The 26,187-nt window shown below is 36.5% G+C and overlaps 1 protein-coding gene across 1 annotated transcript; it reads right to left on the reverse strand.

Moving 5' to 3' along the window:
• Window positions 1-124: 124 nt before the first annotated feature.
• Window positions 125-16,489, reverse strand: LOC150101848 (mitochondrial inner membrane protease subunit 1). Its single transcript, XM_090400465.1, has 2 exons — window positions 16,203-16,489; window positions 125-3,497 (listed from the first exon to the last, which is right to left on the reverse strand). The coding sequence occupies exon 2, from the start codon at window positions 3,472-3,474 to the stop codon at window positions 2,983-2,985; it is 492 nt and encodes a 163-aa protein (XP_090256591.1). The 5' UTR covers window positions 3,475-3,497; window positions 16,203-16,489; the 3' UTR covers window positions 125-2,982.
• Between the last annotated feature and the right edge of the window lie 9,698 nt (window positions 16,490-26,187).

Here is a 26,187-nt window from a genome sequence, read left to right on the forward strand (position 1 = left end):
TAGAAAGAATTCTGAATGTAAATGGAATAAAAATAAGCTAAACATATCCAAAAATATCCACCCATCCATATAAAAACTTCTTTGATAACTTTATAACAAATTAAACGTTCATGGCTTAACATAAAAATTCAAGCATTCCATTGCCCTTTTCACAGGAGGTCAACTACATATATGTATTTATATATACACTATACAAAATAAAATTTACCAAGAACTTATACTAAACCCAAATATTGCAGACATACGTATATTCTGAAAAGTTTTGCTATATTAAAAAAAAAAAAAAAAAAAAAAAAAAAAAAAAAAAAAAAAAATGTTATGCCAGCCTGGTTGGCTGAGTGGTTAGCATATCCACTCTCTGGCCAAAAGGCTGTGCAGGTTCGAATTCTGCCGTGGGCATGGATGTTTGTCATTGTCTGTGAAAATACTAGTGGTAGTGATCAGCAGTAGATGGCATTGGTGTGAAGTGGAGATGAAGAGTTGTAGAGTAGATGCTCTCCCTCGATGAGTCTTTGGACTCCCTGGAGGTGTTACGTAATAATAATAATAATAATAATAATAAAATAAGATTTTAAATCCTGAAAATGAAAGCAATAAAAAAATGATAATTCTCTTCTCCACAAACATAATGACTGAATATAAAATTCAGTGCTACTTAGAAAAAACACATTTGAGTGACAAAGCAATTGTTTTGCTTATATAGGTTTAGGTGTGAAATTTAAAATAAACACATGATGCTGACAAAAGGATTTAACAATTCAGAACATACCAAAAATCATCAGTTCTCAGAACTAGCAATTGCATGGTACTATGATGTTTAAATTTAAATTTTTAACTTACAAAATTAAATTAAACTGGTCAGTTTTGTGTCAGATAATCAAGAGATTATTACAGTCAATTGCAATAATGAGCTTATTCAGAGACTCAGTGTGTAACTGAGAAAGGCACTGAATTTTTTTCTTGCAGTTAGGTACAAAACAAATTTCTAAGACCACACAACTTTTCTAGATTGATTTATTTTTTTAATGTGAATTCTATTCATAATATATTGTTAGCATATAAATATTAGTACCATGGGTGAGCTAAAAGTTGGATAATATCCAGAAACCCAAGAAGAATGATCGGAGCTTGCTCTACCTTTACTACGAGTTGCTCTAGCATTGCACTACCAGGTGTTGGCTTATGCTTAGACTTGCTGAACTTTATATAGTTTTCTACATTCGGCATGAAACTCTTAGATTAGATTTTCTATCTTTGAGTGTCTTATTTGGCTAAGAAATAATGTGGTATTCAATATCCACTTAATTTTTGAATAATCCAGAAACCCTACCAAGAGACCAAAAATGGAAATTTTTCAAGTCACTCCACATCTCAATAAGGAGTTTAGAGAACACAATTTTGGTAAAAATACTTTGCAATGAATACTTTCACTTAGAACTATACATCAACTAAACTGTATAATCAGAATAACCAAATTATTGTATTTGCAAACAATTCAAACATTTGCAACATAAGCTGTTGAACACAATTTATTACTACTATATTATTTAGTTATGTTTCAATTCAATTCAATGGTATGCTGTTCGCTATACCTTGACAGATACATCATAGTACCACCTGATCTTCAACCTCCCCAGCAAAAGTAGATGCAACATGCACTCTTTGATTGAAAAAGTCTGAGTTCAGTTCTTGTTGTTGACATGAGGAATGTGAAAGAAAAGTGCTTTTTTTTCAATTGCAGGTGAGCTAGAGAGCCTTATATTGAGGTAGCAGGAATTTTTCATCTTGGATTTTCTAGCCTGGCTAGCCAGATTATCTACACCTACCCACTCTCCAACCAGAGGTGGTAGGTTCGCATCCCGCTATGGACATGGATATTTTGTGAACGTCTTTAGGTGGCAGGTGAATTTCATCACCTGGTGAGAACCAACATCCTGCTTATTAAAGGCCTGAAGCAGCTTGAAAAAGATCTTTCATGTCTATGACATGGTTTTCAGATTATTGAACTTTTTAGCACAAGTGTGATTAGGTTTACAACCTTTCATGGCTGGGATTTACATAAAAAAATAATAAATAAATAAAACTCAGATAATCTGAGATGAAATTTCATCCTATAAATATAGAAACCAGTCGGGATACAATGAGCTTATAAGAGGTACACTGTGTATTCTGTACAAGGTTTCCTACTTGTAGAGGCTAAAAATATCTAGAAGCTGGATTTAGAGACTGTAAAATATCATAATGCTGAACAGGAAGTTGTTGGCAAGTGAACATCAATTTAGGGTTCAATCTATGGTATGTGCATTAGTTAAGATCATTAAAAATAGTTAAAATGAATAATTGCCAGCACCTAAAGCTTTAGATCTTAAAGAGATTAATTAGAAAACAGAAGTTATTTCACATATAATAAACATCTTGCAATTGGTGAAGTATAAAATTATTTTTCTGAGTGATGGATGTTATGGACAAATTCGTTACTACATTTGAAAATAAAATATAAAATATTTGATAATTAAATACAACATTTTGCACTAATCAAATGAGTTCCTTCCAGCCTACAGGTAATTTCTTTTCAGATGAAAATCTTTTATTCAAACCAAGTTCTCAATTTTTTTTTTTTTTTTGTTTGCTTGAAGACAAATAAAACTTGTAAAACTTTAGAAATCTTCAATGTCTATCATTGTTATGCTGAAGCAAACCTGTTCACTTGTAATATGCAAGGTAACAAAATGTTTTGCTATAGATCTTACTACTATATAAAAATCAAGACCTAAGACAAATTCAAGATCAGACTTGCAGCTTTAAATTTTTAATGAACTGTCGTGACATGCAAGTTTAATTTTAAACTTTTTATTTTTTTTCTCTTTTACTGGAAGATCTGATCTGTAAAATTATTATTTGGAGAAATACTGGTCTGATGGACTAGGAGGAACGTTTTTTTTTTTTTTTGAATGATAACATGTTATCTAGTAATTTTTCACATCACTTATCAGAAAAAAACAAAGCTTTTTCATAAGGCCATACTTTGCATACAGCTTTTCCTCTTAGCAGACCAATGGGTACAGGACCATATGTACGCGAGTCAGTTGAATTTCCTTTATTGTCACCTTCAAGCCATACATGTCCTTGAGGAATAAACTCTGAACGAAAACCTTTCCTAACTTTCTCACCAGGTAGTGCTACAATACGCTTACAGATATACTGCTTAGGATTTGTTGGGGACCGAGCTATAACAATGTCTCCTTTATTTATTTTTCTTCTCAAAACTGATATGTGCTCTGTTAGAATTACATCATTTGAAAATATAGTAGGTTCCATAGAGGGTCCACTACATATTACAAAATCTCCTACAAATTCCATAGTACAATAAATTAAGCATCCAAACTGGATACCACATTTTGCTGCCACAAAGCTATGGCTAACAAGTTTCTGAAAAAATTTCCTCAATGTAGTAGTAGCAGCAACAGCAGCCATTTTAAACTTTCAAATTCTATATCCTGCAAAAACAGTAAAAACATTAGTTCATGTATAAAAGAAACAATTTGCATTTAAAAAAAAAAATGTACCATACTTTTTAAGGGGATAAAAGTATGGAAAAATTAATAAAACAAATATAGTAATTGACAACTGGATATTAAACAATCTGAAATATATCATATATATATCTATATAAAGTTCTATGAATAACAATGGAAACACATAGTTGCAAACTTATATGGTTTACATCTGTATTTTATCCCAGCTTAAGTAAATAAAAGTCTACATGTGAAATATCTTCATAACTGCTTACTTACATAACAAATCAGTTGATTTCACTACAAGTTTACCTGTGTAATTCTTTGACTGTACATGACCAAAGCAACTGACCAGTCGTAGGCATCCCGTAATGCAAAACACTTATTCTAGGAAGTGAATACCTTGCATTAAAGAAAAATGTCATCTTCTGACTGTGAAGGTTAGTGTATTATAAACTATTATTTTCAATTATTATATTTACGGCTATTTGCCTGCTTCTGTTTAGGAGTGCCCCAGTTTAAATGACATTGGCTTTTTTTCTCACGGATTCTTAGGGCATTGTAGATATATATTTATCAATAAATATATGTTGCATAGAGGACAAGAAATTTGCACATACCTTTTTGTGGGTGTTGTGGCTCTTCTTCTTTTGTGTTGTCCAAACTACTGTGTGTGTGAGGGGGGGGGGGGGGCAAGTGGAGGAATTGAAATAACCAATGGAAAAAACCCGGGTTTTTTTGAATAACATATATATACATATATATTATAAGGGATGGGCGGATCGTTTTTTATATATTTATATGAGGTGGGAAAGGGTGAAAGGGGTTGAAAACAGCAACTGAATACAGCAACAGAGAGTTGCTGTTTTCAACACCTTTCACCCTTTCCCACCTCGTATAAATACAGGGTGTTCGGGATAAATTTGACAGTTTCGTAAGGAAAAAGAAAATCTTCTTTGTATCTATTAAATTTAATGAATTGACAAAAAAACATTACAGGCAGAGTTAATTACAATACTATCAACAAGATTTACTCAAAATAACCACCATTAGCATCGATCACAGCTTCAATTCTGCTTCGGAACCTCGAACAAGCTGATGCTACAGTCTCCCTGGGAAGGGCCGCAAAAACTGTTTTAATTTTATCCATTAGCTGGGCTTTTGTATTACTGGAAGTGCGATTGGTGTCTTTTTCAACTGCGCCCCATACAAAATAATCCATGGGGTTAAGGTCTGGGGAGTTTGGAGGCCAAACATTTGGACTGGTGAAGTCGTAGAAATTTTCAGACAACCATTTTTGACTTTTCCCAGAGGTGTGGCAAGGGGCCGAATCCTGCTGCCATACATACGGCCTACCATTGGCTACCCTTGTTATCCAGGGCTTGACTACAGTTAGCAACTCCACGAACAAAGCCCGAATTCCAATGCCAGGGTTCTTCAACACCTGTTCCTGCAGATTTGCGAGGAATTCTGCTGTACGAATGCAATCAGATCGTCTGCTAGGGATCTTTCTTCTTGCTACATCCTCGTAGTCACCATTGCAAGTCTCTAGTTCATGCCTGATTGTTTTTACTGTATTCAGGGAGCATTGGGCAGCAGTCGTAATATCCTTATTTTGATGGCGGGCACGAATCATCATGATACAAGTTATTCTCTTCCATGATTCAGGTGGGTTCCAGCTATCCATCCTTTCTGACATCTTGTATATGAATGAAGAAGGGTCCAAACTTTTAAATGAAGAGAAGTGTGTGTTAATACATGTAACTTACGGAAAAATATAATTAATTATAAATATGTCAAATTTATCCCGAACACCCTGTATATAAAAAAACGATCCGCCCATCCCTTATAATATATATGTATATATATGTTATTAAAAAAAAAAACGAGTTTTTTCCATTGGTTCTTTCAATTCCCCCACTTGCCCCCCCCCCCCTCACACTCACCTCTACTGAGTGTTCCTGGTAAGATTTATGCAAGTATACTTGAGAAACAGTTGAGAAGGATTGTGGAAGAAAAGCTTGGTGAAGCTGGATTCAGAAACTGGAAAAGAAACTTGTTCTGTGGGTTTCAAGGTGTACTGTGAAAGGATGTTGGGCGGTAGCTGTATGTGTTCCAATGGACTTAGCACAGAGTGGGGGAATTATTGATGCTGTTTCAAATGAACATTTCCCATGGAAATATTTATAGAATATACAAATTGCAGAGACCAAGTGTCTATGTGAAAGTGAGGGGAGTGAGTTGGTGAAGATGGGTCATTTATCAGTCTAATTGCTTTCCCCTGTATTGAGTCAAGAATTTTGATGGAGCTTATATGGTGTGATTGTGGCATTATATCAATACTTAGTCTTTATTTGAGTTGTAAGTCAGCAGTTAGAATTGAAGGAAGTACAGGAAGATGGTTTAATGTTAAATCTGGTGTCAGACAAGGATGTACATTATCCCCTCTGTTATTCATTATCTATATGGATCACATTATGAAGGAAAGTGGTATTAAACCTGATATCAAAATTGGAGATGTTAATGCCAGCTCTTTGCTTTCTGCAGACGATGTTATACTTCTAAATAAATCCGCTACAAATCTGCAAGATTCCCTGACTAAATTGAATAACTGTTGTAATAAAAATGATATAAAGGTCAGCAATAACAAGACAAAGACAATGAAAATAGGCAGAAGCATTGAAAATATCAACTGCGTTGTGAATAGAGAACCTGTAGAATAAGTAAAACATTTCTGCTACTGAGGCACGATTTTTAGTGAAGATGGTAAATTAAATATGGAAATAGACAACAGAATCCACAGAGCTGGTATGGTAGGAAGTCAACTGAATAAATTCATATGGAATAAGAGAGAAATTAGTCGAACACTAAATTAGCTGTATACAAGACAGTGTTCAAACCAGTTTTAACTTATGGATCTGAGAGCTGGGTCAGAAGTAAAACACTTGACCAAAGACTAGAGACCGCAGATATGAGAGTCCTGAGAAAGATTAGAAGCGTGAACAGATGGCATCAATGGCAATATCATATTAAAAACAAGAATATTAGGAAAGAACTTGACATTGTCAGCATCCAGGAATGCGTTAGCAGAGCTAATCTCAGGTGGTATGGTCACTTAAACAGAATGGGCAAGGAAAGATTAGCAAAACAAGTGTTCTCTGCCAGGTTGGCAAGGAAAAGACCTAGAAGAAGACCAAGGCATAGGTGGATTGATATGGTAAAAAAATGTCTTAGAACACAGAAATATAAGATCTGATAATGTTAGAGTCTTGACAGGTAACAGACTGATTTGGAGGAAAATCGTAGATAGAAAAAAAATCATCATCTGATGGTGAATTTGTAAAACACTGTTCTGTGAAAGTGGCAAGTGCATTTGGGGAAGATAAAATTGCCAGTGAGTTTGAAAGCGTCCCACTATCAAAACAAGCTGTAACAGAAAGAGCCGAGGAAATAGGTTCTCACATATTAAATAAATTAAAAAGTGTTATTACAGATTCAGCTTACTTCTCATTGGCTCTGGATGAATCAACTCACATAACAGATACAGATGAACTTCTAATTTTCATTCAAACTGTTTCCAAAGACTTTGTTATTAATGAAGACCTATTAGCATTAGAGTCATCACAGCCAAAGGTTAAGACATTTATGATGCAGTTATGAAGGTTGTAAATGGTACTGGTGACATCAACAATCTCACAGCTATTGTGACAGATGGTGCCAAATCAATGCGTGGTATTCAAACAGGCTTAGTTGGCTTACTAAGGAAGGCTGGAATCAATTGCCCTGTATTGCATTGCATTATACATCAGGTGGCTCTGTGTGGTAAAATTCTGGAGAAAGAGGATGTTGTGAAAACTGTAAATCTAATTAAGGGCTGAAATCGGGCCTTGACACACCGCAAGTTTCTTTCTTTTCTAACAGAAATGGAGGCAGAATATGACGATTTAGTGTTGTACACAGAAGTATGTTGGCTAAGCAGAGGGAACTGTTTGAAACGGTTTTTTGCTTTGAGAAAGGAAATAAAACAGTTTTTAGAGTAAAACGAGAATACAATCAAAGAACTAATCATAAAACTATATATGTGATCCTCATTTTAACAGCTTACTCGCCTTTCTAACTTTCCAATCACACACCACATGAACGAACTCAATGTGAAGTTATAAGGACGTAACCAAACAATCTCAGATTTAGTTGGACACCTAGATGGGTTCATAAGTCGACTGAAGGTTTTTAAATTCACCCTAGTCAGAGGAATCTTGGTACATTTCCCTTCCTTCAGGGATTTGATGGAGGAGAACCATGACATTGACTTCAAATTTTCTGTGCCAATGTTAGACCAACTTTTGGAGCAATCCAGTAAACGATTTTCTGACTTCAGTGACATGTGGCAACAACTGACATTATTTAACAACCCACTGAAATGCGACATTTCAGAGCAGCATGACACTATTCAATTGGAGTTGTGTGACCTTCAAAGTGACCCCTTTTTACAGTCAAGGGTGGAGATAGGCATTGACTTTTGGAAACTGGTACCAAGGGAAAAATATCCTGCATTGAGTGATTTCATCTTGAGAATTGCATCTATGTTTGGAAGCACATCCATATGTAAATACACTTTCTCAACTATGAGGGCGGTTAAATCGTCACAAAGAAGCTGACCAACTGATGACTCAGGATTTGTTACGAATATCGTCATCATCGTTGAAAATCGACTTTGATGAACTTGTTGCCGCACATGAATGCCCACAGTGTTCTCATTAAGTTGTGTTACATGTAAAAATCCAGAAATATGTAATTAAATTTAATTTAACAACTTATATTTAAATCAATCAAGTATTTTATATTGTTCTCCCAGTAGTAAAATGATTTAATAAATATAGTAATTCAATACATATAACTATTGCCTTGAAAAAAATGCAGGGTTTATTTTTATTAAGTTCTGTCTAAAAGTGTGTGGCCCATGACGCTACCACTCATCATATATTGGCCCTCATATTGAATGAAGTTGGCTACGCCTGATCTACATCAATGCCACCACTAGTATTTTTTTGTCTGTAAATTGTGTGTGTTCGCAAGGCTGATTTGTCTGTATGCAGGAGGAAAAATTCAAGTTTTCGGGAGAAAAAATCCTGCTACCTCCAGGATCCTGCTACCTATGAGATCGACTAACTCACCTTCAACTGAAAAAGCCCATATAAAGATTCTTCTCGTCAAAACAAGATTGAACTTGGGCCTTTTCCAATCAAAGAGCACAACATGCCATCGTTCTTCCAATTTCACTACAAAGGTGTTTGCCCTTATTCGTGGTACAGCACATGTGCTGTACCACGAATGACATCACATGCATTAGGCGTTGAAGACTTAGTTATTGTTATTAGGTCGTGTTTTATAATTTTTCGCGTATACTCTCCCACATGAGTCTTTGACTCCATGGAAGTTTTTATAATAATAATAATAATAATAATAATAATAATAATAATAATAATAATAATAACAACATACCTACTAGTCAAATACCTCGCTAACCTATTAAAAGAGAAGATAAGGAAATCAGCTTCATATATAAGGAATTCTCAACACTTCGTTGAAAAACTTAAAAACATTAATATATCCAACACAGACTTATTGGCAAGTCTGGATGTGGTCTCTTTGTTCACAAACATACCAATTGAAGAAGTCATTAAGATTACAAAAGATCTCTTTCCAAATGATATTATGCAACTATTCTGCCACTGTCTCAAGTCCAACTACTTTAAAGTTAACAACTTAGTATACCAACAACTAGAAGGCTTAGCCATGGGCAGTCCACTGTCACCACCGTGTGTGGACCTGTTTATGGAAAAATTAGAAAATAACATCCTAGCAAAAATAAATCCAAAACTATCAGTCTAGTGAAGATATGTTGATGATGTGTTCATTATCTGGAAAGATAACGAAGATATCTTACATGAGTTCCTCCAAAAAATTAACTCCTTCCATCATAAAATTAAATTCACATTAGAATTGGAAAACAATCATCAATTACTCTTTTTAGATGTACTAGTTAAAAAAAAGTTAATGGAAATATCAAACTTACAATATATCATAAACCTACAGATACAGGACGTTATCTCCATTATACATCCAATCATCACTATGCACAGAAACTGAGCATTATACATATGCTAAAAAGCAGAGCCAAAAATATCATTAAAAAGGGGAAAAAGACGTACTTGCTGAGCTTTCACTTATATCAAAAACTCTATCACAAAATGGTTATCCTCAAAATATAATCAACAAAATTCTCTATAGAAACACCTCCAGCAACAACCTCGGACGACCCAGTACGTATCATCCATCGTCATACCCTATGCCGGATCAGTCTCCACCAAAATAGTAAGAATCATGAGACTTTTTAACATCAGCATTGTTTTTAAACCTACCACAACCAGAAGACAGTTATTAAGATCCACTAAGGATAGCGTCGCTTTCTACAAATACGCAGGTGTTTATAGCATATCATGTACGTGTGGACTTACCTACATAGGCCAAACTTCAAGAAGCTTAGAAATTCGAAAGGAACATGTCAGAGATGTCAATAATAGAACAGACACCTCAGGGTTAGCACATCATTTCTCAACTTCAACCCATTCAATAGATTGGGACAACAGTTCCATGCCATATATCGAAGAGGATTTTAGATGTGGAACCTTTAAAGAAGCTGCAGTAGTCCTACGAACAGGAAATAATCTCAATAGAAACCAGGGAATAATATTAAAAGACGTGAAAAAATCTGTTAAACTCATTAAGTTTAACGGAACTAAATTATGTAAAAAATTATAAAACATGACTTAATAACAATAACTAAGTCTTCACACCTTATGCATGTGATGTCACACGTGCTCTCCAATTTATCTGTTTTTAACCTGTTACTTCATTCTTTTTTTTGTATTTAATCTAGCATAGCCTTTCTCATCTTGACAAAGCTAGACAGTTACAGCTAGTGAAACTAGTAGATGATTTGTTTAAATGTTTATTAAATTCATGGTCTTAAAAATCAAATAGTGCGTTTCAATTTTTAATGAAAAGAACCAAATAATAACTTTCAGTCATCTAAGTTGTTTACAAATGCTTGTTCTCTGACTGACGTGTTGTTCTGTTTGTAGATAATGTGTAGAAAATAATAAAGTAAGTTTGAAACACCTTTTAGAGCACCTGTGTAGCTCAGTCTAAGTGGTGTGTGTGCCATCCATGGTGATAGATTGCCCGAAGAGGGAGCTTCGTAAGTTCAATTCTAGTTGCCACACATATAGGACTTTGACGGCTGTGTAGCTCAGTGAAAGTGGTGTGTGTGTGTGTGCGTGCATGCTGTTCACACACCACTAGACTGCCCAAAGAAAGAGAGTCTTAAGTTCTATTCTAGTCACCGACTAGAGGAAATTTTAAAAATATGAAAATATGGAAATTAAAAATTAAAAACGGAGGAATACATACAGTGGTGCCGTAATAAGCTCATATGAAGAATGAAAGAAAGAAATTAAAAATAAAAAGATAAAAAAAAAGAAAATATGCTTTTATGGTGTGTGAGTCATTTTGACATATGAGTTATCTTCAGAGCTCAAGGGAATAAAAGTTTTACGTATTAGTAGGAGCTACTCCTAGAATTAAGCCAATGGTTTAATACTAAAGGTGCTCCTTTAGAAAATAAGCAAATGGGCTATAAGTATTGATGTAAATAATGAGACTGCAAGATAATAAATAATTTGGTGAGAGTGGGCAACCCTGCATAATTCCTTTTTCTACTTTGAATTTGTCTGTTTTTATTTTATTAAATCTGACAGTTGTTTTGGAATCTTTATAATAATTTGTAATAAAGGTTTGTAGTTCTGAATCTAACGTAATATATTTTAAGATGTTTATCATTTTGTTCCTATCAATGGAATCAAATGCTTGTTTAAAGTCAATAAAACTGCAGTATATTATTATTATTATTATTACGTGACACCTTCAGGGAGTCAAAAGACTCATCGATGGAGGGCACCTACTCTATAGCCACTCAATCCATCAACTACAATACAACTAACCACAACTACATCAAAGCCATCTACCATCCACCACCACCACTACCACCACTAGTATTTCCACAGACAATCACAAAGATCAATGCCCACAGCAGAATTCAAACCCGCAGCCTTTTGGCTGGAGAGCAGATACACTAACCACTTGGCCAACTAGTTCGGCTATACGTATGTTGTTTTCCAGTCACCTAAAATTTCACAAGCATATAGTATTTGGTTAAAAAGTTCAAGCAAGAAACTCGTGGATGCTATACCACCATATTTCCACAGTTCAGTAGGAAGTTCATCACAACCAGGTGACTTAAATATGTTCATTTGGTTTATTGCATTCAGAAATTCTTCTTTTATTATGAATTGTTGTTTTTCTCTTTCTATCTTTTTGTTTGTGTTTTTCCAGTCCTCTTCTCTCCAGAAAAGTATGTGGTAATATTCTTTCCAAATTTTTTAATCTCTTGAATTGTTACAGTTTCAATATTGTTTTTATCATTCATTTTTAGTGGTCTGTTTGTTAATTCTTTTATAATTTTATATACAGTCTTGCTATCATTCTTTTTATTGGCTTCTTCATAGATTTTTGCTTTTTCTTCTAATCAAGTGTTTTTAGCAGATTGCACATTCTACCTGTTTTGTTTTTCAGTCTTTAATAATATTGCTTTCTCTGTATTTTCTCTGTTCAGAGTATTTTTTGCAGCTCTTTTTTTCTTCTAAAGTTTCCAAAATTTTTGTGATTATCCACTTGTTATTTGTTCTAATTGTTGCACCAAGTGTTTTTCTTGCAGCATTTACCATAACTGCTCTGCCCATTTTCCATGTATTTTCTACACTGTCAAAGGTTATTTGCTTTAACTCTGTTTCTATTATGTTTGTATTATAGGGTCTTTGGTTTGCTATTTTTAAATTTCAGTTTACTTTTTGCAGCTAGTAATTCATGATCAGAGTCAAAATTTGCTTTCTTTAGTATTCTTACATTTTGGATTGAGGATTTCAAGTTATTTTTGATCAGAATGTAATGAATACAATTTTTAATTATACCATCTGGAGATGTCCATGTGCATTTGCATGATGGTCTATGAAAAAACATGGTGTTTGAGATTAATGGATTGTTATGTTCACAGAATTCCAGCAGTCTTTCATCTCTTTCACTCCAAATTTGCTCATCATATCCTGGTGTAAATCTCCCTACCTTGTTGTTGAAGTCTCCCATTACTATTAGGATATCCTTTTTCTTTTGTTAATAAGATCTTGTAGTTACTGGTAGAAGGTATCTAATTCTTCATCTTCACATGATTGATATGGTGCATAAATCTGAGTAATTTTGAAAAAAAAAAAAAAAATCTCGTTTTCTTTTCCTTTTAATCTGTTATAATTCTTGGACCATGTGACTCTAAGGTTAAGACAGAGTTCTGCAAGCGATTACTGATTAATATTGTGACTCCCTCTCTATGGGTGTTATATTTTCTTCCTGAGTAAAACAGTTTTCCATTCTTCAAATTTACCATGCCTTCTCCTGGCTAGTGTATTTCAGCAATACCTATTATATCCACCTAATCCTCTCTAGTTTTATCTCCATCAACTTGGTCTTTCCTGGTTTAAGAAGAGTCCTTACATCCAATGTTAGGAGGTGGGTTATTTTTGAGCTGACCACATAGCATATTTCTCAGCTGTTTCCTGTGATCTAAAAACAGCCATGTTGGATGCCTCCAGATGTGGTAGCATTATCTTGATTCGATAATGATTCTCTATTCATAGGGAATTTTGGCAATATTAATACAGCTGGTTTGCCACTTCTCTGCTGCATTTTCCCTCTAGATTTAGCTGGGCATGGTGAGAGTGAGAAGGCAGACTCTCACTGCACACAAAGAACAAAGTAAGATGGGGAAATGTTCATCCTAGTCCTCATATACTCTAATAGCATTGGGAGGGGGTGGGGGGGGAGAATGAATAAATGAAAGGAAGAAAGAAGGATAGGGACCAATCTACAGATAATATAACAGATGTATATTATGTGAAGTAAGGCATTGTCCAACATCAGGTACCTCAGGTTTGCCACTCCTGTACTCACTAAAGTGAGTACAAGAGTGGCAGGAGTTCACCACTCCTGAGTGGGTCACTTAGTGAGCACTTGAGGTTGCGATATATAGAGAATAAATACTATGGAACTGTAGAATAAAATACTGTCGTGATATACAATTTTATTGTTTTTATAAGAAAGTGTTTTTTTTTTTTTCTGGATGACATAAGAAATGGTACTTTTTTAAAATTATTTCTGCTACCAGTGGCAATATGCTGGTTTACTCACTTTCAAAGTGTGAGGTTAATTACTGAAGGCAGCAGGTTGGGGGAAACTATGGTATGAGTCTCTTGATGTCAACAGTAGTAATATGTTGACTTTACTAACTTCAAGGATCACAGGGCAGAGGTGCTATAGGATGTGGTAATAGCAGGTCTTGTATTCAATGATTGCAGTATTCCTGTGTGTTTCTTGATACCAGAAGTGGAAATATGTTGTTTTTACTGACTGTAAAAGGCTAAGTCTGTAGGCCATAGGTACTGTAAAATCTTATATTTTTGGTACCGGTTTTCATGGCAGTTATTTTAAGCAGTGTGGTACTGGGTTATCTTAGTGCTCATATATCTGTGTGGTTTAGATTGTATTTAGTTTATCATATCTTTTTCACTGATAACTGTTTCATTTTTCTGTTACACTTGGTCTTAAATTTGTTTTCATTAATAGTTTGGGTTGTAATTATTTTGTTAATTTTGTATTAGTTTCATGTGATAATACAGTTAGTAATATCAAATTGTTAAAGTTATTAAAAATCAATATTTTTAGCCATTTTGAATTATCTGTGTTCTTTTAGTTGGATTGAGTTTTTAAATTTGTATAAGTTACCACTTTATATTAGGAAGCAGTATGCAGTACTGTTATTTCTAGTGAACACTGGTGACACGAGTTCTGATAACATCAGTCACGTAACACTTGTCACATGGTTTGCTGCGCTCTGGTTTATTGGAGAGGAGTAGCTCCTTTGTGCTCTTACTCTGTAGCCAAGTTTAAGGCAACATTGCTCCTTTAGTAGCATGTAATATTTTCCTTTATAATTTCTACACTATAAAAGTCCTCTTGCTGGGTTCAAAAGTAATAATTTGGACTACTCAAACGGAAAAATGGGAGTAAAAGGTACAAAGAAAAAACATTCATTCAGTGAATTATTGTTATTATTAAGAAAGACCTCCAGGAAGTCAGGGACTCATCAAAGGAGGCCATACTCTTCACACCAGCTATCATACCTGTAATTGAATTCATTCACGTTACCTGCACACATACAACATCCAACGGCAATCCATTCCGGTCACACACTCCTCTATGAGAGAAAAATCCAGCCCTAACCCCCTTCTTGACAGCATTCATTATCAACTTCCATGGATGCCCTCATGTCTTTTCCCCATCCTCCATAAAATGAAAAATTCCATCTACTGAAATTCTATATAACCCTTTCAGAAGTTTGTATGTTTCAATCATATCACTCCTCTATCTCCTGTTCACTATTGTGTGCAGCCTACAAATTCTCAGTCTGTTTTCATAATCTATATTCCACAATCCTGATTATCATTTTTGACACTCCTTAAATCAGAATCACCATGGAAACCAGACCTGTGCACAATAAAGTAAGGCCTTGTAAAGAGGCAAACATCCTTTTGGGGAAAAAAAAAAAAAAAAAAAAAAAACATCATCATCCCCCATCAACAGTATTACCAAAAGAAAAACTTCCAATTTCATGCTGGTTAATACTGGAGTATACCAGGAGAGAGAAAGGACAACTATCCATATAAACTGTATGTAAGAGTTTTACCTGGTAAGCTATAGATGAGTGGCAAACCTTTGCCAGTAGATTTAGTGAATGTGAAAAGTGTGAGCTAGTTCAAGATTCAATATGACAGTAAGTCTACTGACTTTGGAAGTCTATTAAATAATAACATGCCGTTCATGGAATGTTAACAGGTAATGCTAATCAAGTCATTTCATTACATAATCAAGTCAGCATTACACAAAGAACGATAATAATCAACATAAATATATAAGATTTGGCAGTATAATATCTGCATTGTCCATTATATGGGGAATTTCTGAATGTTAAAAACATTTGTACAATTGTAAATGTTAAAAACATTTGTAGCATTCTGCAAAAAATACCTGCAGTTTTAACTTATTTTTATGCTGTGCTGTGATAAGGTTTTCAGTTGAGCGCTTTAATTTTGTATGTTAATTACATTTCATCTGTAGAAAAGTTACTTCTAAGCAGTTATTAAATACATGCAATCTAACGCCAGCAAAGGTTAGTCGATTGGTATAGCCTCTGATACTAATGGCTCATACAAAAAGTTAAGCAAGTTTGAGCGAGGTTAGTAGTTGGAAGGAAACAATCGTTCGATGCTGTTGCCACACTCTCCCTCGATGAGTCTTTGGACTCTCTGGAGGTGTCACATAATAATATTGTTGATTGGATATGCTATATTCAATATACATATTACATAGTTAATATTCAGTTGGTAAAATTAGAATATGGGTATTAGTGATGAATTTGTTCCCCTGAAAATTTCAAAATTTTCCTAATAATCAACTCCTTACCTTTATACAATTAGAGAACAATCAAATCTAGTTCATACATTATTCGTCAATTTTCAAAATACACACGTTTTTCTATCTCCCATATTCCCGTTTACTAAACCAACAATTATGAAGCCACACTACACTTAAAAAGGGATGTTTAAATTACGATTCGTATATTTGAAAATCATCTTTCTCCTCCTTTTCCTCCCTAAGAATTTCTATATTACTTTCTTTTTTCGGTACACCGCTTCCTCGGTTTGATGGAAAGTTCTGTATTGGTTATGACGGCCGAAGTTACATTTCGTCATGAAAACATAAGACGCTTCCTGTTCGTCAGAAGAGCCTAAGTTCACTTCCATCGACGCTAAAAGGTAGGTGAAACACGTGACCACAGGCTGTTAGGTTGAATTGGTCGTGTGGTAGAACATGAAGGAGTCCAAAGTCCAATAGATAAAAATTAAAATTTTAAAAACATGCAGAGCAACATGAATTTCTGGTGATACTGTAATATTCTGGAGATAAGGCATTGTTTATTATTATTATTATTATTATTATTATTATTATTATTATTATTATTATTATTTCCCAAAACCTCATGGACTCAAAGACTCATCTTGGAGGTCCTTTTATCACGCACACATCTCATCATACCGTGTCTTAAACACACTCAAACTCCTTGCAGACACCACACCCTAAGGCAAGGCATTCCAATCATTCACAACTCTGCACGAAAAAAACCTGCCTCTCACTCCCCTACTCACACACCCTCTTTATACAGTTTCCAGGGATGACCTCCGGTTCTCCCCTGATCTCCCACTATTCTCTGTAGAACTTCTCCACCACTGATCTTATAACAACCCCTTACCAACTTGTAGGTCTCTATCATATCTCCACCAGACTCTGCAAATTACATCTTCTCAATTTTTCCTCATACTCAACATTCCAGATGTCAGAAACTACCTTAGTAAGTCGCCGTTGGACCCTCTCCAACCTCTCTTCATCTTTCTGAAAACCCGGTGACCAAATCTGGGCACAATAGTCCATGTGTGGCCTAATCAAAGCCATATACAATGGAACAAGAATCTCCCTACTTCTACACGTCAGTGTTGTCCTCTGCATCATTCCCAGAAGTCTTTGTGTTGTATTCACAATTTTGGGGATGTGTCCCCTAAATTTTAGATCCTTATCCAAATAAGAGATCACCCCCAGATCTCTTATTTCCTCTACCTCCAACAATATATTCTCACCAAGCATAAATTCTGCATCCCATCTTTGTTTTCCAAATTTTAAAACCTTACATTTTGCAACTTTGAACTCACATCCCCATTTGCTTGCCCAATCACTCAATTTATTCAAGTCTTCTTGCAAGGCCACAACATCTTTACTTTGCATCATCTGCAAACAACTGAACATCTCCATCCAAATCTTTGCCAATATCATTAATATACAAGTTAAATAGTAATGTCACTAAAACAGACCCTTACTTTGCAATTTTCAAGGGATTTCTATTCTGCATCACTGATACACTACATAGAATATAATAAATTTAGTTTAATCCTTTATCCAAGTGTGAGCAAACAAAGTTTGCCCCTGAAAATATCTTCAAGACTGGGGTAAGATAGTACAACACCGGCAACTCGTAGCAAAGATGGCGCAAGCTACCATCACTCCTATCCCAGTATCTCCCATAATGCAAAACACATCTCCTTGCAGATATGTATGATGTTATGCATTAAGGGAAGGGCCACTACCAAGACTAGTTTTGAACTCGTCTTGGTAGTGGTAGTGAGGTTATTCAGTGGGAGCCAGGCCAAGAGGTGGAGATACCAGGCAGAAGCAATAGTGAAATCATCTTTACCTATAGGAATTGCCAAACGGTGTGCCACCTTTTTATTAAATTACTCTGGATTTAGAGAAAGATATTGAAAGTATATTTTTCACTTGGTTAGACTATAATAAATTTAGTTTAATCCTTTATCCAAGTGTGAGCAGCAGTGATAGGAGTCATGGTAGCTTGCTCCACCTTTGCTACGAGTTGCCCGGTGTTGTACTCTCTTACCCCAGTCCTGAAGATAGTTTTAGGCCCATACTTTGTTTGCTCACACTTGGATAAAGGATTAAACTAAATTTATTATAGTCTAACCAAGTGAAAAATAAACTTTCAACATCTTTCTCTAAATCCAGAGTAATTTAATAAAAAGGTGCACACAGTTTGGCAACTCCTATAGGTAAAGATGACCTCACTATTGCTTCTGCCTGGTATCTCCCCTAGTAGAAATTCATAAAATTTACAAAAATATCTACAACTTAAAAACATTCCTCACACCAGAACCACCCCAGAAAAGATCATCTTCTGGGCAATGCCACAGGTGCCAGAAGTTTGGCCATGCCCAGAATTTATGTAGAGCGGAATATAGATGTTTGAAATGTGGGGACAGCCACCCAACCAATATCTGCACAAAGCCGAGGACCACCTCGGCCAAATGTGCCAACTGCAGTGGCCCTCATCCTGCGAACTACAAAGGATGTACTCAGCGCCCAAAGAACAGACGGATGGAGGCAGTCAATCAGCCCTCCTCCTACAGTATATGAATACCAGAGGCCCAGGCATCAAAATCTGAGACTCAGCGGCCACAGTCGGAGACCTCCAATAATAGAGACACCCAAAAGCAAACAAGAAGTTATGTCGATGTGACCCGTACAAATAGACCAATACCAGAACAAAATCAACCAATAGCACCTAAAAATCTAACAGCTGTTATTACGGCCTCACTAGCAAACATGCTACAAGATTTCAGCCTTTCAAACCCTATTGCAACCTCCACTAAAATATTTCTTCGTGAAACCCAGGTCATCCTCAGAGCGCTCATAAATGAATAGTAGCAAACTCATTCCAGCATCTCTTCAGATCGTTGCTTGGAATGCAAATGTCCTCAAAAACAAAATTCCGGAACTCCGAGATTTCACATATAGGTATCAACCAGATGTTATATTAATCAGTGAAACTCATTTAAGACCCTCAGACAATCCTAAAATAAGGGATTATCGCCTATACAGAAATGATAGATTACTCTACAGAGGCTGCGGCACTGCCATCTTCATAAAAAATTACATTAAGCACCACACTGTGAGCAACCCTTCTACCACTAACCACTTCTACCACTAATGATCACAGGCGTGGAAGTAGTCACCAGCTCCGCTAGCAGATTGAAAATCTACTCAGCTTACAACCCTCCCCAAAAATCTCTACTACACTCTGACCTAAATGCCATCTTATGCGTCAGAGAGCCCACCATTATAGCTGGGGATCTGACCTCCAAGCATCCTGCTTGGAATTGCACAACCACCAACAATAATGGTTGCATTGTTTCCAATTACTTAGGATCAAGAAATGCTGTTATGGCAGGCCCCACCTAACAAACTCATCTCAGTACGTTTGGCACTGCTGACATCCTGGATATAGCTATTCTGCAGGATATCAAACTTCAATACAGCAGTATATCTATGGATGAACTATCAGCCGATCACAACCCAATTCTACTACAGCTGGGAAAACAAGAATACTTGTCTCCTCCTTCGCACTCCTACATAGCATGGGAAGGACTGTCAACAGCACTCAAGAATTATATTGAACCTGTTCCTCACATATGCACTAAAGAAGAAGTAGAAACTGCAGTTACAAATCTCACACAACACATTAATTCTGCTATACCGGTAGCTATCTCCTACAAATCTGCCCGCAAGCCAGATCGTTTGCCTGAAGACATCATGAACTTGATCAGAGACAAAAACAGAGCTAGAAAAAGATTCTGTAACACGTGTGCACCACAAGATAAAATAGCTCTAAACAGATTAAATGGGGCAGTAAGAGATGTACTCAAAGCTTACAGAGACCAAGTATGGGAAGAAAAGTTAGTCTCCATTTCACCTACTTATCACTCCATCTGGGGACTACTGAAAAATATCAAAAACAAAGACAGATAGATCCCTTCCCCCAATATTCTCTGACCACGGCCTTGCTCACACAGATGTAGACAAAGCAGAAATTATAGCAAACAATTTGGAGGAGCAATGCAGGCCTTTGTATGAAAACCTTGACTTTGACCACATATATAAGATTCACAGCAAGGTCAGACACTCACTCAAACTTCCTGACACCAGCACTGACCATATTGCACCAACATCACCTGCTGAGATATATTACATTATTAAAAAATTAAAGAACAAAGAAGTTCCTGGGCCAGACGGCATTACTAATCGGGTGATCAAACTTCTGCCCCGAAAAGCAGTAGTGCACTGACCACAATTATAAATGCAATCCTAATTCTTCACTATTTTCCTTACACCTGGAAACTGGCCGATGTAATTCATATACATAAGCCAGGCAAGGATCCTCACCTGCCTCAAAATTATCGTCCAATCAATCTCATCTCCAACCTAGGCAAGATTGCGGAGAAGGTCATCCTCGCACGTCTTCAAGCCTCAATAAATGAACTAGACATCCTTCCTAAAGAGCAGTTCGGCTTTCTGCAATACCACAGTACTACTCACCAAATCCAGAGAATTGTGGAATACATCATTACTACTAGCTACAACTGGCGTCAATACACGGGAGTGTTGTTCTTGACCTATCCAAAGCATTTGACAAAATATGGCACTTTGGATTGCTACATAAATTTATCTCAGCTGGTATCTCAATGAAATTGACACATTTAGTTAGTTCATATCTGCAAAACGGGACCATGCAAGTCAAGATTAACGGCAATACCTTATCTCAGTGACCCATCTTGGCTGGAGGGCCACGGGGATCACTACTGGCTCCATTGCTATTCTCTATATACATGTCTGATATCCCGCACAGCCCAATGGCATCCATCATGGCCCTGTATGCAGATGACACAGCATTATTAGTCAGATCTCTTCGACCATATTTCGTTACTAGAAAACTTCAAGAAAACCTAAAATTAAAAAGATGGTTCTCCAAATGGAGACTGCAAGTAAATCCCCTAAAACGTTCAGCTATTCTCTTCACAAAAAGGTCGATATCTCCTGTAGGAGACATTTATTATTCAACACCAAAATTCCCTGGCAGAGGGAAACAAATTACTTAGGTGTCGTCCTCGACAAAATATTAACTTTTAGCCAACACATCAAGGCTACATGTGCAAAGGCATCTAAAGCCATGGCTCAGATCTACCCACTAATAAACAGAAGCAGCAAGCTAAACATCAGAATCAAACTGCTTTTATACCAGCTGACGATTCGTGCTATAGTTACTTATGCTTCTCCAGCCTGGAGCCACACCTCCACTACAAATATTATCAAATTGCAACGGGTTCAGAACAAATGCTTGAGAATAATCCTAAATGCCCCATGGCTCGTCAGAAATCATCAACTTCACTGAGATACAAATATTCCTTATGTCTTCTCCTTCCTGCAGACTTTAGCTGCAAAGTTCTTCCTAAAGACGTCCACTCATCCCAATGATCTAGTTCAGCAAGCTGTAGCCTATGAGCCTACAGATACAATCAAACACAAAAGACCAAAAGCCATTTTAACTTCCTTCAGTGATGTATAATCTCCATGCCCATTCTGGGCGAGCAAACTGCTCATAATATTTTCTCTCACTGTGACCGTGACAGACAATGGGGAATTTGAAAAGCTTTTCGCTTCACTCCTTAAGTCATAAATGCCAATTGTCAATTGTCAGGTATCTCCACCTCTGGGCCTGGCTCCCACTGAAGAGACCTCAATAAATGTTGAAACTTCTCTGGGTAGTGGCCTTTCCCTTAATGCATAACATCATACATATCCGCAAGGAGATGTGTTTTGCATTATGGGAGATACTGGGACAGGAGTGGTGGTATAGGTGTAATGGTAGCTTGCTCCACCTTTGCTACGAGTTGCCCGGTGTTGTACTATCTTACCCCAGTCCTGAAGATAGTTTCAGGCCCATACCTTGTTTGCTCACACTTGGATAAAGGATTAAACTAAATTTATTATAGTCTAACCAAGTGAAAAATAAACTTTCAACATCTCTCTCTAAATCCAGAATAATTTAATAAAAAGGTGGCACATCGTTTGGCAACTCCTATAGGTAAAGATGACCTCACTATTGCTTCTGCCTGGTATCGCCACCTCTGGGCCTGGCTCCCACTGAGGAGACCTCAATAAAGGCAGAAACTAGTCTGGGTAGTGGCCCTTCCCTTAATGCATAACATCATGCATATCCGCAAGGAGATGTGTTTTGCATTATGGGAGATACTGGGATAGGAGTGATTTTAGCTTGCTCCACCTTTATTATGAGTTGCCCGGTGTTGTACTCTCTTACCCCAGCCCTGAATATATTTTCAGGTGCAAACTTTGTTTGCTCACGCTTGGATAAAGGATTAAACTAAATTTATTATAGTCTAACCAAGTGAAAAATAAACTTTCTACATAGAATATACTTTATTCTTATTCAAACCTCCTAGGGTCAGGACTTTACTATAATAAATTTCGTGTAACATACCTAGTAAAGTACTAGGTACGAACCATTAGGAAAAAGAAAATAAAGCACGTCCTCTAAAGAGATTTAACTATGACCTCTAAAGCCAGAACAGGCCACTCTAGGCCTAAATCCTTGAAAAGCATGATGATGATGATGATGATGATACCTAGTAAACTAACTTAAAAAATTGCAACATAAAAGATTGCATCTTTTACTGAATGCTAACGTGATGAAAATTTTACTCGTTCAGTCATATCCAGATCCTACAGTGATGAGACAGGGTGCTGCACCCTTGTGTGAATATTATTATTATTACATAATACCTCCAATGAATCCAAGGACTCATCGCGCGATGACACTCTACTCCACTCCATTACACTGCACCCTCCACTACTTAATCCTCGAACTGCACACACAACTCATGGTATCCACTACTTAATTTTCCAACTACATACAGGCCATCTACTGCCCACCAACAACAATGATAGTAATTACCGTAGTTCCACTCTCCCTCTTATCCGCAGTTTCAGTTATCAGGGTTCAATCCCGGTCCGAAAATATTAAATGGAAAATTCCAGAAATAAACAATTTATATTTTTAATTGAGCGCCGTTATTAGTAACGTGATGATATCTCGCGCCGTCTCGCTGGGACGTGAATCACTCCTTTGTTCAGCGTATCCATGCTGTACTGTATACTCTACCAGCCTGTTACTCACTTAGTAGCCGTCTAAAAATATTAAATGGAAAATTCTAGAAATAAGCCATTCAAAAGTTTTAAATCGCGTGCCGTTCTGAGTAGTTCTCGGTTATCACATCGACTGTCGCAGTATTGCAGTGCTTGTGTTCAAGTAACCCTTACTTTATTAAATAATGGCCTCAACGTGCAAGATTAGTGATGCTGGCAATTCGGATATGCCAAAAAGAAGCCATAAAGGGCTTCCTTTTAAGCGAAAAGGTGAAAGTTCTCGACTTCATAAAATAATAAATAAATAATAAAAAATAACGTCTGCTGAAGTTCTAAGATTCCATTCATATTCAGATAACGTTTATTACAGTATGTTGTTATAATTGCACTATTTTATTATTAGTTATTGTTAATCTCTTACTGTGCCTAATTTATAAATTAACCTTTAATATAGGTATGCATGTATAGGAAAAAAACATAGTGTATATAGGATTCGATAGTATCTGCAGTTTCAGGTGTCCGCGAGGGGAGGGGAGGGGAGGGGAAGTCTTGGAACATATCCTCCCGGATAAAAGGAGAGATACTATATACACTTTCTATCAATAACTGAATGGGCATCCTGTTAATTGAAGTTATGGAACATTCCAGGTTTATTAATAATATAAAAACCAGTATACAGATAGTAGGAAGCAGTATTTCATTGTAGTAGTTGAATACAGGTGGTATAGCAACACGACGTGAACTCAGCGACTTCGAGAGAGAGAGAGAGAGGTGTCATTCCTGTTTAGTCGATCGTTGCCAATGGCAATGATCGACTACCCAGGGACCAGCGGAAAAAAAAACCTGGAAAAAAGTTCTTCCATGGCACAAGATCTCCTGAAGAAAAAGGACCTTATGTTCAGTTCTAATCACCGACTAGCAGCAGGGCCGGCTCTACCGACGGTGCAAGACGTGCATTTGCACGGGGCGATAAGTTTTTTGGGGCGGTAAAGTTAGCATAAACTATACGAAAAATAAGGGAGAAGGGGCGGCAGAATATGCTACTGAATGGGGCGGCAAAGTTGGCATAAACTATACGAAAAATAAGGGAGAAGGGGCGGCAAAATATGCCACTGCACGGGGCGACAAAATTCCTAGGGGCTGCCTTTCCTGACTAGTAGAACTTTTACTAAGCCTTTTATCGACCGATTCCCGAGTTAAATGATCTATCTCAAGGGCAAGGGATTTTTTCTTATCTTATTATAATAACTGTTTTGACCACAATATAAGTTCGATTCAGCAATCAGAATCGCACTTATATTATGGTCAAAACAGCTATTATAATAAACAGAAAGTTATCATTTATGATCAGACTGGGAGATCTGTCTTGCAGAATGCAAGAAATATCACTGACATAACCATGGTCAGTGAGATCTAGCTGACGATGCCTTGGATACCCTTCACAGAATGCAATTAGAACAAATACAACCTTGAAAGACTTTTAGAACCAGTAGCAGATTTAAAACACCAACCTAATCCAAATAAATATAATTTTGTTAAACTTTCTTAACTCAACAGCTAAGCTAAACAACTCCCATAAAGAACACCCCAGAATAGGACTTTAGCTGTTAGTCCAACTTCTTCTTCTTATTGTTTTCTTTGTTTATTTTTATGATGATCTCATAAACGAGAGATCACCTATAAGCACATCAGTGCTGTGTGTGTGGGGTGCAGGTGGGGACTGACATAGAAATTTATTAATGTTTTTTTTTTTTTTTGAAAAGCTGCAAGCTGTAATTGTTTGAGAATATTTGATGAAGAAGACTAGAATAAAAGAGTAGAATAGACACAGTGCTGCTGAAACACTGCCTCTGTGAGATAGAGGTAAAAGTGAATCTGTAAGAGAGGGATCATCAATGAACCTTACTGCTTGCCTCTGAACAAGGCCAGAATTTGAAGGGAAGATTTAGGTGCATCACCCAAAATATGTGAGTAGTATATTATAAGCATCAACGGATTTGGCATTTGTATGTAGTTAGGTGAATGGGTGTAAAATGGAATTTGAACGAAAGAGAATGCCTAGATTCATGGATACTGAGGAGGCTATTGATGTGTTTATGCCAGAAGATACTGGAGGTAAACGTTAGTCCAAGCAGAGATATCTGATCATGTCTGGTGATTTGAATATGTGGAGCTGAGCTGAGATCTCCTTTGTAAGGGAAAAGGTAAGACTGTGTTTTGGTGGCATTGAACAAGACAAGGTTATCCTTCTTCCCAATTGAAGGATAGCATGATCAATGTTCAAGTCACTGATTAGATGATGTTGTAGCCTGGGATATTAGAGTACTGTATAGTTTATTGAATGAATGGAGAGTACTATAATCAACAAAGCAAGGACTGGATTAGTGGTGACTGCGAGTAGGTCATTTATGAACAATTCAAAAAGAGTAGGTGTCTTCAGGCACTCTAGCATCGATGGTGAAGCTCGAAGATAGAGCCATCTACCATGATTTGCAGATAATGACCAGAGAGAGAGAGCTGGCTACCCAATTACAGAGGGTGCCAAGAGACTAAAGAATGGCAATTTGTTAAGTAGCCCACAATGCGGCACATCCTCAAAGGCTTTGGAAATGTCAGGGATGACAGCACAAGTTTTCCAAACCTTTCTATCATTTTATATATATATATATATATATATATATATATATATATATAAAAAAAAAAAAAAATCAGCTAACGCCTTTTTATTCCCGTATATACGGGAGTAGGCGAGGCCATTTAGCCCTATCTAACTTTTGGAGATTGAGTGGGCAGTTCAATCTCCACTGGTACCCAATCAGAGACAGAT

This window comes from Typopeltis vanoorti, chromosome 11, assembly GCF_054136105.1.
Source record: "Typopeltis vanoorti isolate ZY-2024b chromosome 11, IOZ_Tvanoo_1.0, whole genome shotgun sequence".
NCBI classification, from domain to species: Eukaryota; Metazoa; Arthropoda; class Arachnida; order Uropygi; family Thelyphonidae; genus Typopeltis; species Typopeltis vanoorti.

Excerpts from the sequence above, each read along its gene's own strand:
- LOC150101848 (XM_090400465.1), bottom strand. The coding sequence starts at position 3,474 with ATGGCTGCTGTTGCTGCTACTACTACATTGAGGAAATTTTTTCAGAAA.